A 12566-nucleotide genomic window follows, 5' to 3' on the forward strand; every position below is an offset into this window, starting at 1 on the left:
TACTGAGAGATAAATAATTTTACTGTGGAACTATTTACAGTAAAAATGACTGGAGGCATATGCTCCTGTACATTTGCTCCAGGGATCTCCTCGTTTCTATGGCCGTTTCACTCCAGTCTCTCAGCACAGCACCAATGACAGATCAGAACAGGAACAGTGATCAGAGTGCATATTCAGAGCATTTTCCCCCGTGGGGGATATGGTTTGTGTGCGTGCATTCGTGCGTGCATTCGTGAGTTCCTGTGCATGTGTGTGGGAATTTCAGGAAATTTCCCTGATTTGAATAACTTTTCAGGTGAAGAGCTTTCCTATGGGGAGACTAAGGCTCTGGGGACCTGGTAGCATCCTTCCAGAGGTGAGCTTCAGGTCAAAGGTACCAGTTAAGTCTTGTCCCCTGATTGAAATGGGAGGAGGGACTCTCTTGCCTTTGGACTTTCGCCATCAGCCTTTTCCTGGTCTGACAGAGAACACAGTTAGATTCCCAAGAAGAGGTTACAACAGAGACCTGCAGAGGTTAATACAGTCACTTTTCTCCTGGCCATGACAAAGGACCTGGCAGAAGCCTCTGAAGGAAGGAAGGGCTTATGTGAGGCAGCAGGAGCAGGAGGAAGTTGGTTACCTTGTATCCATAACCAGGAAGCAGACAGAGATGAATGCTTGTACTCAGATCCCTGCTCTTTGTTTTTCTTTTTCTTCAATCTGTGGCCTCCGCAGTGGAACCACATGGCCCACGTTTGGATGGATACCCCCACATTAATTATCGTAAGGGAGAAAAGACCTCACAGATACACCCAGGGGCTTGTCTCTTAGGTGATTCTGGATCCTGCCGGATTGGCTATCGTGTTACCTTGGTTAAATTATGGCCTCCAAAAAAAAAGAACCATCTTCCTTCTCAGCCCAGGCCACCCCTTCCCAGCTTCGGGACAGCAGCACAGTGGTCAGTTCATTGGCAGCCTTAGTTTTTCATCTGTAAAGCTGCTGTAGGGATTAATGGGGTGGGGGGCGTCACTCTACAGAAGGTGCTTAGTAGCAGGAAATGCCAGACATTATTATCAAGGTGTCACGGATGTAGCTCAGAGCAAATATCACATCTCATCTCAGGAGTGTCAGTGGCTCAGAGGAGGTACTTTATGCTCAGTTCACCCAAAGCTGAATCAAAGCCATGGCCTGACTGCTGGGATTTGGCCAGAAAAGCGATAAGTGTTTTAGAGATCCACCTTTAAAATCCCTCTCTCTGGGCCCGCAGTTGCTTCTCACCAAGCTTGGCAACACGAGTTTGATCCCTGCGCCCTACATGGTAGAGAGAAGTCACTCCTGACCTGCCCATGGCTCCATGGGTGTGTGTGCAAACTGTAATAATAAACATCACTCTACCTGTTCCCTTCAAATGAAGGAGCCACAGGAAGGGTCTGTTTGCCTTTTTCTGTGGGACCAGAAAGCCCTGTGGGGGTTTCCTTTCTGATAAGTAGAGCAGGTTTTTTTTTTTTTTCTTTTTCTTTTTTGCCCACAGGGGCCTCTTTCTTTCCCCTGAACCAGAAGGGAAGCTCCCCTTTCTCTTTTCAGTCATGGGCAAGAACAACGTTCCATTGACAGTGTGAATGGAGCATTTCTTACCCCAGACTCTTCCTGTTGCAGAGGCAGGAGCTTTTTCTCTTTCCCTTGGCTGCCAAAGATTGTGATTCAAGTTCTGTGCTGGCCAACAGGGCAGCCTGGGAGTCTTGATTCTGGCACAGACTGACGAAGAAGGAAGGCTGCTGGGTGCAGAGTCTCCAGGCTGGGCCACGCTGTACGTCATTTCTCAGATGTGCAAGTCTGAGGATTGTCCCTCCTTCACCTTCTCAGGGCTGAACCGACCACCCTGTAGAGTCTGCTCCTTTCACCGTGTATCCATCACCCTGCTTCGTTTGGCCTCTGAGTTATCTGGCTTGTTACTCTATACATGGGACACAAAGCTCCCCTCCCCCCTCAATGGCCTCATCCTCCTCCCCCATATGACACATTGTGTCTCACACGCTGCTGTCTGCCAGATAGCCCTTCCTCAGTACATAGACGATGACGGAAGCCTCGAAGCTAGCACTGGTTTCTCTCGAAGGTCCAGGAACTGTTCTTCTGATAAGTGAATTAATGAAGCCAGAGGAGATTGCTTTTGGTTTCTGGAATGGCCTGAGGTGGGCTCTTGTTAACCAACCGGAGTATCATCTTTTATGGCCCAGTGAAGTAAGAAACACAAAAGTTCTGGCCAGGTCCCAGAATACCCTGAACACACTGAATTCAGCTGGTGGGAGAACGTTTAAAATGAGTACAGAAGAGAGAATTCAAGTGTAAGCAACAAAGCAGGCCTTCAGCAGCAAGGGTTCAGTGTGAAGGCATCATCGCAGGGACACAGACACTCGTGACGGGGGAGGGGGGCAGCAGCTACATGATCACCTTTCAGTGTTGGTAGTGAGGAACACGCATCTTTTGGGTATCTGGTTTTGACACTCTGGGTGCTGTCTGCACGTACCCAGAGAACAACCCTATTTCCAGGAAGTGCACGCTGCCTGCTGGTTCTTAGTAATTTCTTCCCCCACCCTCCCCTTTCTAGCTCAGTGCTTTTCGAAAATTGAAAGAGTAAGCCAGGAAGCAATGTTTCTTGTTTTTTTTTTTTTTTTAAAAAAAAGCAAACCACAGCTGATGGAAGGCACTACCGAAAGAAAAGGAAGGGAAAATATCACGTTGGCTCTTCTTCCACAGTGCTTCATACTTGAGTGATTCTCTGCCATGTGGAACCGGAGGGGTAGGGAGGGGCTGGAGGAGTGTGTGGGGCCAACATGAACTGTTCCTTTGCATTTCTTACACGGGCCATAAAAATTAGTATTGACTCCTTGGCCCAAAGCTGGAAAAAGTCATGCCACAGGGACGGGAGATTGTCCATCAAAGAAGAAAACCCACAACTCTGGTTTCCTTACTCTCTAAATCCTTCTGGCTGTCAGTTAACTCCAGCCTCTTTGAAGAGTCAGCCTCAGGTGGAGGAGGAGGAGAAGCCTGAGATGAAGGAAGAGCTGAAGACCAAGAGTGGAGACCAGAGCTCTCCAATGTCCAGCCAAGATAGAGAGCTTGGGAAAAGACCTGGAGGCTGGCTCTGAGCTATGCATTTTGGGGCCAGGCAGGACAACCAGGGCTTGGGAGTGATAGGGAGGAAAGTAAGTAAGTAAGTATAGAGAGAACTCAGGCTTATCTTAATTTTTTGAGGATCTGAAAAAAAAAAAAAGTAAAAACTGGGCCTCAAATGGAGATATCTTTAAAAAGTAGTTAAACTGCTGGGGGTTGAATCTGCAGCCTCCTCCACAGATTCATGTTTTTGAATACTTTGTGCTCAATAGGTTGCGTATTTAGTGATTATTATTATTATTATTTTTGTGTGTGTGTGGTACCCAGGGGTATCAGTTACTTTTCCAAGGCAACTTATCAAAGGAAGGGTTTATTTGGGCTTACAGGTCTGAGGGATGAGCGCCCACGATGGCAAGGAGGCAGGGCAGCAAAGCAGCAAGCATGGTGTCAGGAGCAGGTGATGAGAGCTTACAGCCCTTACTGCAAGCTGGAGGCAGAGAAGCCAAACAGGGAGTGACGCTGCCCCTAGCGACGTATTTTCTCCAGGAAGGCTCTCCCTCCCCCAAATTTCCACAGTCCTCTAAACAGAACCACCCAAAGGGCACTGACCCCGTAGTCAAATATCCGAAGCCTGTGTTGGACAGTCTCATTCAAACCAACACACCAGCGCTAAACCTAGGACCTTGAGGGTACTGGGCCAATGCAATGCCTCTTATCTATTTCCCTGCCATTAAAACAAACAAAAGACAACACAAACAAAACAAAACTTTCAGATAGGTTCTCACTAAGTTGCCGAGGTAGGCCTTGAACTTGCAATCCTCCTGCCTTGGCTTCCTGAATGGTTGGGAATACAAGCCTATAACACCATCTCTGTTGGGACCACATAAATTATCTTAGTACCATTCCAAGTTTAGCAGAGACGGTGTAGAAGCAAGTGCCCATGGCGGTATTTTGAAGGCTCTGGAGTCCTTTCTTGGGGTTGGGGTGGGATATGGGTAGAAGCTGGTCTCTGGGGGTAAGCTTCTGAATATCTGGCCCTGTTTCCAGCTATTGTTCTCTGTTTGCTAATTTGTGCCACACACGCAAATAAACCTCTACCACACACTCCTGGTCCCATGAATGCAGCCATGCCTTCCCCGCCATGGTAGATTGAAATGTTCCCAAAACCATGAGCCAAAATAAGCCCTTCACCCTTGGAGTTGTTTCTGTCCAGGGTATATATGGTCACAGCAACGCAAAAGTAAGTAACATAAAACCTATACCTTTTACACCCAGGAAAACTAAATAGGGCAACCCTATTCACCACCTAAGTCCAAGCTACTAAAAATATGAACTCAGACTACACTGCAGGTAGCAAAAAGGACCAAGAGGACAGGTTTGGGTCCGGCAATGGATTTCTGCGAGTCTGTAGAAACAGATATTGTCAGAAGTCTGAAGCGAGGTCCTCCATGGAGCGGAAGCCCTCTTCTTTCCATTCAAAACCACTGAGGGCTGAAACCTCCACCAGACAGACCGTGAGGTTTGCTATGGCTTATCTTGCTTTGCTCTCAAGGCTCCGCCTCTGGGCCTGGCCTACAGCGTGGAGGGTGGGACAGCTGAGAATGAGTTGGCAGCTGGCTTTTGACTCTGTGGGGCCTCTCAAATACCAGGCTTTTTGTTCAGCACATTTTCTCTGACTCACCCCTAGCGATAAGACAGGCCAGGGCCTTAGAGTGTTCAAGGAGGTTTTAGATTTTTGGTTTTTTTTTAAACCATTGGGGGTTTGATTTCTGAATTTGCAAGTTCGTTAATAAAACCACTGTCATTTTGGCAGAACCGTCACCATTCTGGGAGCCAAAACAGCAGAGACAACAACAACAGAATGCTGAACCCTGCTGCTTCAGACCAAGGAGAGCTTTACTATTTGGCAATCTGTCGCTGCATTTTTATTATTCACTCAACTAATATTTACTAAGGCCTTTCTAAGTGCCAAGAGTATGTTAGGTGCTGGAGAAATAATGCAGTTCTGGGACCTGCTACCCGGTCTTTTCCTGAATAAAGTCTGCAGAGCTGTGAGTGTGTGTGTGTGTGTGTGTGTGTGTGTACAGGAAGATGAGAGATCTAAATGAAAATCACACTGCAATGTAAGTAGCCAAGGCACTGAGTGCTGTAAAGAAGAAGTAAATGGGTTATCAATATATATTGTGGGAAAGGACTTAGTTAGGTAGATCTCTGAAAGTCCTGAGCTAGGGCTAGGTGTGTTGGTGTATGGCTCTTGTCCCAGCACTTGGAAGAAATCCTAGCATTTGGAAGGCAGAGACTGGTGGATCCTGGTTTGTGTAGTGAGTTCCAGACTATCAAGAAGTAGGGACTGGTCTGTCTCTCTCTCTCTCTCTCTCTCTCTCTCTCTCTCTCTGTGTGTGTGTGTATGTGTGTGTGTGAGAGAGAGAGAGAGAGAGAGAGAGAGAGAGAGAGAGTTTTGTTTTTTGTGGGAGGTGTCTCAAAAACAAAACAAGATCTGAGCTGGGCATGATGGATGTGACATGAGACAGAGACAGAAGCCATTTTTGGATGGCAAAACTATGATGTGTGGAAAGGCCCTTTGGGAGGAGAGAGTGCATATGAAGCTAGAAGGAGAGCTGGAGAGCGATGCGGAAGACTTACGCTGGTACCCAAAGCGTGTGAAGCTGGGCCCGTGAGGCATAATTTTGTAGACCAGGAGTCTCTTGGAGTGCTGGGGTGGCAGCTCAGGTCTTAGCAGAGTGCTTCTGTTGCACTCAGAAGGATTCAGTACGAAGTACAGCATAAAATTAAGCCTTATGGCACAAATTTGTAACCCCACACTGGGCAGGTGGAGGTGGGAGGGACAGAAATTCCCAAGTCACCCTAGACTAAGTGGTGAGTTTCAGGCCAGTCTAGGCTGCAGAATGGAAGAAGCCCCCTGGGTTTTCATCTTAAAAGCAACATGAAGTCACTGAAAGGTTTAACAGGGGGTAGGAGGAGCTTTCTGAGGGGGATGCCTGAATGACATTTGCATTTTGAAAAGATTGTTCTGGCTGAAGAGCTAACATCCTTTAAGGACTTTCTGCTCGGCTAATCCAATGAACACAGCATGGAGGGGCCAGCCCCTTGCAGCCAGATCTGGGTTTGAGTCCTGACTGCATGACTCACCACTCACATGGCCTCAGAGGAGAAGACATCCTTTCAAAGCTTCAGGTTCCTTGTCTATAAAATGTGATAATAATATCTCTCATGTTCTTGAGGGGCTTAAAGGAATGAAAATAAATAAAGCCTGCCTGTATCACAAGTTATTCTCTGACTGTTTTAAAAGTAGACATAGATTTCTTACCATATGTGAGAAAGCTAGCATTGAGTGGGCCAGCTTTTCTTAGACAAAACACCTTGGACTTCACACGAGTCTGAGCTGGCTCTGTATCTATGGCTTGGAAATCATCCTTCTTCCACAACAAACACCCGACAAAGACAACCACTCATTTGACTAGCTGTATAAGCCGCTGCTATCCACCTTTCCTATTCTGGTATTTACCAGATGATAGACCACAGGAGAGATGAAACAACCGGAAAGCAGACAAACTACAAATGAGTGCTGCAAAAATAGAAGCAGGATGGGGGCTGTGGAGGGCTGTGAGAGGGGGTGTGCAGGGCTGGGGAAGAGGTGTGGAAGGCATTAGCTGGTAACCAGTAAGAGACTGTGGCGGTGTGCCCTAGTCAGAGTGGCATCAGCATTTTTGTTCTGTTCTGATAGGCCTGCATTCTACATGCCCTCATCTCGTGGTAAGCTCAGGACCCTGCCAGAACACAACTCACAGATCACAAGTCTGGGTTTTGTTAAAGTACACGAGAGCCTGGTCCGGATCTCTCGTGGGTCAATGGTGAGAGGATGTCAGCAATGATGAGGTTTAATGGATCAAATATCTCTCCACCCTTGATCATAATGACCCCTGAAGACTGTGATAGCTATGGGAAGTTGAAATGAGACCAGTGGAGGGTCACCAAGGGAGGATCCTGGAAATCTGAGAGCAAAGGCAAGGAATCAGATATTTATCTTGTCTTTCTGTCATGCAATTAGTAGAAGTGGGGAAGATTCTTTGATTGGTTGACTGAGGCAACATCTTACCATGTGGTCTTGGCTGGCCTGGGACTTGCTGTGTACGCTGGACTGGTCTGGACCTCACAGAGACCCACCTGCCTCTGCCTCCTGGGTGCTAGTATTAAAAGGACGAGTCACCATGCTTCAGCTAAACTAATGTAGAAGTGGGAATGACAGAACCAGAATATCATCGTTTTATAATTGTCAATCATTGTAGGCACTAAGTGTCAGTGACTGCTAATATCATGAAAAGACATCCCTTGCTATGTGCCTCTTAATGGAAACACATAATACTCTTGCCCAGACTGAACCAGATACAAACAAACTAGATCTAACCTCCTATTTGTAGACAACAGAGAGGTTGGGGGTACAGTAAATGACACAGACAGTGAGAGACTATGGGAAAGAGAGAGAGAATGTAAGCAGAAACAGGCTGTGTGAGACATTCCACCTGTTTACAGCTCTAGAGGCAGTGGGGCCTGGGGGAATGGAGCTGCTAAAAAAAGGCAGACTGAAGTCTCAACCAGTCTCAGCTTTGTTCAGAGCACCAGACAATTTATACTCTGAGGGTTAAGAGACCTCACATGAGTAAAGTGTACAGTCAGAAGGGCAAGCCGTGTGGGGAGGACATGTTGGAGAGGTGCGAGTATTGTTCCCATAGAGGCATGGCAACAAATGGCAACAGCCAGCGGTAAATGAGTGATCCGAAGTAAACTTATTCCGATCTGATACACCTGGGAGGGGCCCAAAAATACATTCCAAGGATGATTCTGAGTTTTTGAAGTAACCGAGGTCACAAAACCCTTGTCTTGGTTTCTTGGCGTCTTCTCCTAAGCACTCAGAAGCCTCCTCCTAGGACTCCATTCTTGGGTTGTGCTCTAAAACTACTAACTACAACTGTCCCCTAACGAGTCAGGGAAGTACTAAACTCTAAAAATACTAATACCAGCACTAACGTCAACAGCGGTGGGACAATTGATGATCTTCAAGGAATTAGTCCTAACTTTCTATGTGTACTAGTTGTAGTTATGTGGGGTGGGGGGAGGCAGAAAAAGGGAAGGAGGGCAGGGATGAGGGGCTGGGGGAGTTCTTATTTTCTCCCAGGGCTTGGGGATCAAACCAGGATCTGCTTAGACATGATGAACACTCTGCCACTGAGCTACATTTTCAGTCCTGAAATTTTTTTCAGTAATAAGAGTGGATTTATTTTTAAGATAAAGGATATGATAGGGACAGTTTAAACTGGGAAAGGGGACAGAGAGATGGGGTTAGGATACCAATGAGGCAAGATGAGGCATGTGATGATCATTGCTGAAAGAGAACTTGGGATTCTCAGGATTCCTGGTGACTCAGGAACTCAGGATGGCTTAGTATTTTGCACAAAGGAAACAGTTTGGAAACACATGAAGCAACCTATCTGTCCCTCCTCTTTTAATAATAAATCCTCTCAGCATTAATAATAATGGTATGCTGATCTGACAGCGCCCTGGGCTGACTCAGCATTTCCAGCTAAGAACCTTGAATTCTCCTCCTGTGAAAACCACTCCATTGGTGCTGGGGGCAGGGATGGTATACTGAGACTGAGCTCTCTTGAGTCTCCCCATGCTCCTTTGAGAAGGGAGGGCTCAGGTGGTTTCTCATACCTTGTGGCAGTGGTCCTCCCCCTTCCGTGTGCTGTGACCCTTTCATACAGTTCCTTAGGTTGTGGTGGCCCCAACCGTAAAATTATTTCCATTGCTACTTTGTAGCTGTCATTTTGTTATGGTTATGAACAGTAATGCAAATGACTGTGTTTTCCGATGGTCTTAGGCGATACCTCTAACGGTTCATTCGACCCCCAGGTTGCCCTAGGAGCTGGCAGTGATTTCCCGCAGCAACAAAAAGTGGCTGTTGCAGTTGGCCTGGGTTGGAACTCTGGCTTACGCAGGTGAATTCCGCAGTAAATTTACCCCAGCGCATCATACTCCCAGTTGGTGGCATGGAAATACCAGTCATGCTTAGCTCAAAGTACAAGCCACGAAGATGGTCAAGATACACGTCATGCATCCATTCCACAAACAAGGAGCTCCGGGCCTTCAGTTTAGAGAAGTTTGTGAGTGTGTGAGCGGAGCAGGGAAGAAAATACATGCCATTTGGAGCCTGCAGGGAGAGTCGAGAGCAGGCAGGAAACAGTACTTCAAATAACTTTGGGTAGCTAAGAAGCAGTAATTTGAGAGACAGAGCAGCTCCCAGAGAGGTGAGCTGCAGTCTCAGGGACTGATCTGAGGCAGTCTGGCTGGCTGAACCTCCTGTGACCAAAGTGAAATCGCTTGCTAGGGGTGTGGGGTGGGGTGGAGTGGGGTGGTCTGGCCTTCCCCCAGCAGGAGACAGTCCCACTCCTCTCCACTTCCCTGGACATCTAGCAGTGTGTGAGGACTTTTGGTTGCGGTACCTTGGAAAGAGAGGGGCCTTAGGGTCACGGCATTTAGTGGACAGAGGTGAGGCATGCTTCACCCGCAAACTATGCCGTGCCTAGGACAGCCTCGATGCCAAAATTAAACATTTCCAAAAACTCAGGAGCTTAAGGTGAAGTTGATGAACCTCGCTTGCTACACCGAGCACACCAAGGGCGGGAATGAGAAAGAAGCTGTGCTGGAGAGAACAAACCCAAGTCTAGAGAGGCTGAGGGAGTGGGAAAGGGAGAGGGCGACTAGGCTAGATTCCGCTGCTAGTGAGGAATTTGGAGGGAGTTACTCCTAAAGCAGCGGGAAGCTGTCGGGGACACTTCTGCGGGGAGGAGGGTAGCCGTTGCGAGGCGCCCGGCACGTACAGGCCCCCGCGGATGGATAAGGTCTGTTATTTATTGTCACCTTTGTGTCTTCCCTACCCCGCCCATCTCCGACCCCTGCCGCAGCGTGGCCGCAGTGACTCCTCCCGGCCAGTAGAGGGCGCCGGCCGGCACTTGGCCGCCGGCCGCCCGAGGCGGGTCTCCTCTTGCCGCTCCCCCGCTGCCCCCACCCCGTCTTTTCCCCCCTTAGGAGAAGTCGGCAAGGTGGCGGCGGCGGCGGCGGCGGCGGCGGTTGTCCCGCCGGGCCGGTTGGCGTGACCGGTCGGCGCGTGCTGCGCAGCGGCGTCCGCGTTTCGTCCGGCCGGGCGGAGCCGAGCGGCGGCCGAGGCCGGAGCCCGCGAGGGCGGAGGGCGGAGGCGGCCAGGGCGGCCCGTGGGAGGGAGCGCGGGGCCCCGGCAGCGCCGCCGGCTCCCGGCCCTGCCGGCCTCCTCCGTCGGAGCCGCGGCCATGGCGGCCAGCGCGAAGCGGAAGCAGGAGGAGAAGCACCTGAAGATGCTGCGGGACATGACGGGGTTGCCGCACAACCGCAAGTGCTTCGACTGCGACCAGCGCGGCCCCACCTACGTGAACATGACGGTCGGCTCGTTCGTGTGCACCTCCTGCTCCGGCAGCCTGTGAGTGCGGGCCGGGGGCCGGGGGCACCGGGCCGGGGCGGCTGGGCCCGTTGTGGATGCGTGCGGCCTGGGCCTCGGGCCCCGGGATGCCCCTCGCTGTGGCCGGGCCAGGGTCCGGCCCCTAGGGGTGGCCGGCTTGGGTGGGGCCGGCGGGGTCAGCGAGCGGCTGGCCCGGCGGAGCATCTCGGCTTCCCGCCGCCCAGCGGGCGTGGCTCGGCCTCGGGGGGCGCAGGCCGGGAGCAGCCCGGGGAGGGCCGTGCGGGGCCTTTGTGCGCCCCGCAGCTCCGCGGTTCGGAGCCCGGCATCTGCTCTGCGCCGCGGAGCCGGTGGGAGGGGAGAATGGACGCAGAAACTGGGGATCTTTCTCAGGTCCACGGCACGTAGGTAACTGTGGCGTGTGTGCGTGTTGGGGGGTGAGGGTGGCGGGGAGCCCCATTAAAACGTCTTGAGGGCTGAGGTGTCAATCCCAGGAGAAAAGTTCTCCCCAGAGGATTGCTTGAGGGGAGGCAGCAAAAAGCATGGGAGTTGTGGCTGCATGGCTGCAAGTGGGTCCTGAGTTGGGAAAAGTTTTACTGGAAATGGAGTGTCAGGAGTTGTGCGGTTCAAAGCAAGGAAGGATCTCGATGAGAGTACTGAGTCAGTACTCAACTGTCCTGTTCTGGCTGTATAGAGAAATGAGGGTAGCGAAGACAATATTGAGAAAGGAGATGGAGATGGCCGCCTGAAGTTACTCAGATGGCTTATGCCTGGCCCCTCTGTTTAAGCTGTGTTTTGATGGGAATTTTTGTTCCTGTGAAATTCCATATGTAAAGGCTGCGAGTGATTCTGGACCTGATTAGATGCTATCATATGCTATAGCTATTTTGAAGTCAACATAAGTTATTAGTGAGCCAGTAGTTATTCCTCGTATCTTAAGTATTACTGTGTGTCACACTTTGGGGGTCATGCGTGTCTGATTTGTATACCTGGGTTCGCTTTTACCGGCTGAACCTCTTCGCTGGCCCTCCCAACCTTTTTTTACTTTAGATTGATAACAATGTACATGACAAGTGGGAAAACGAATTTCTAAAAACTTGGAAAATGTGAGACATGGCCAGTAGTTCACTATCGGCCCATCCTTCCCCCGTTTATATTTGGGCAAGTCATCCTTGGTCCTCCGTTGGTATTACATTATTTTGGGTGGTACCTATTAAGTTTTTGATGAAGCTTTAGGGTGTGGTGATAAATCCCTTAGTCTCTTAGCACTTACATTCTAACAGAGACAGTGGAAATGCGTACTTGTGAGAAAATTGTTGGGGGAAGTGTGCTGAACTTGGGAGTAGTGTGGTAAGAGCCCTGGAGATTACTTTCAGGTTTGTAGCCAGAATTTGCCACAACTGCATGGCAAATAGCAGCTCCATGTGTGGTTCATGGTTTTCATTTATACATGAAATAACATTAGGACATTAAAGTCACTTATGTTAGGCAACTTCAGTTCCAAGATTAATAGTCCAATTTAAAGTGTACTTTATTTTTAGTATGTGCTTAAGAAGTATGTCTTGCTTTTGCTAAACATGAGGTCCTATGATGGATTTGAGTCTTAGGGTTGGTATACATATGTATTTACATATGCATAATTTATTGCTCTAGATTTGACATGTCTTCAGAGCTCTTTATAAGTACGTAAAGTGCTTCCCTTGCAGCATGTAGTAGGAAGACATTTTTCAGTGTTACAGAAACATTAGACATAGACCCCACCAGTGTAGTTTCTGTTTGTTTCTTTGGCCCCTGCCTCCCAACAAGGTTTCCCTGTGTAGACCAGGCTGTCCTGGACTGCACAGAGTTCTGCCTGCCTCTGCCTCCCAAGTGCTCTGATTAAAGGCATGCATCACCACCATACCCACCACTCCCCATACCTGGCCCAGATCCATAGTTACTGCCCTGCACAAAATTCAGCTCCAGATGC

General features: G+C 49.3%; 1 protein-coding gene across 12 annotated transcripts in view; it reads left to right on the forward strand.

Moving 5' to 3' along the window:
• Positions 1-10180: 10180 nt before the first annotated feature.
• Positions 10181-12566, forward strand: part of Agfg1 (ArfGAP with FG repeats 1) — a 56450-nt gene continuing 54064 nt past the window's right edge. For 3 of the 12 annotated variants that reach the window (XM_021660254.2, XM_021660255.2, XM_021660258.2), the window contains exon 1: positions 10181-10621. In XM_021660254.2, coding sequence (XP_021515929.1) covers positions 10455-10621 — 167 coding nt within the window. In that variant the 5' untranslated portion in view covers positions 10181-10454. The remainder of the gene's footprint in view (positions 10622-12566) is intronic. The other 9 variants (XM_060368726.1, XM_060368725.1, XM_060368724.1 and 6 more) reach the window with 7 other exon arrangements.

This window comes from Meriones unguiculatus, chromosome 15, assembly GCF_030254825.1.
Source record: "Meriones unguiculatus strain TT.TT164.6M chromosome 15, Bangor_MerUng_6.1, whole genome shotgun sequence".
NCBI lineage: Eukaryota > Metazoa > Chordata > Mammalia > Rodentia > Muridae > Meriones > Meriones unguiculatus.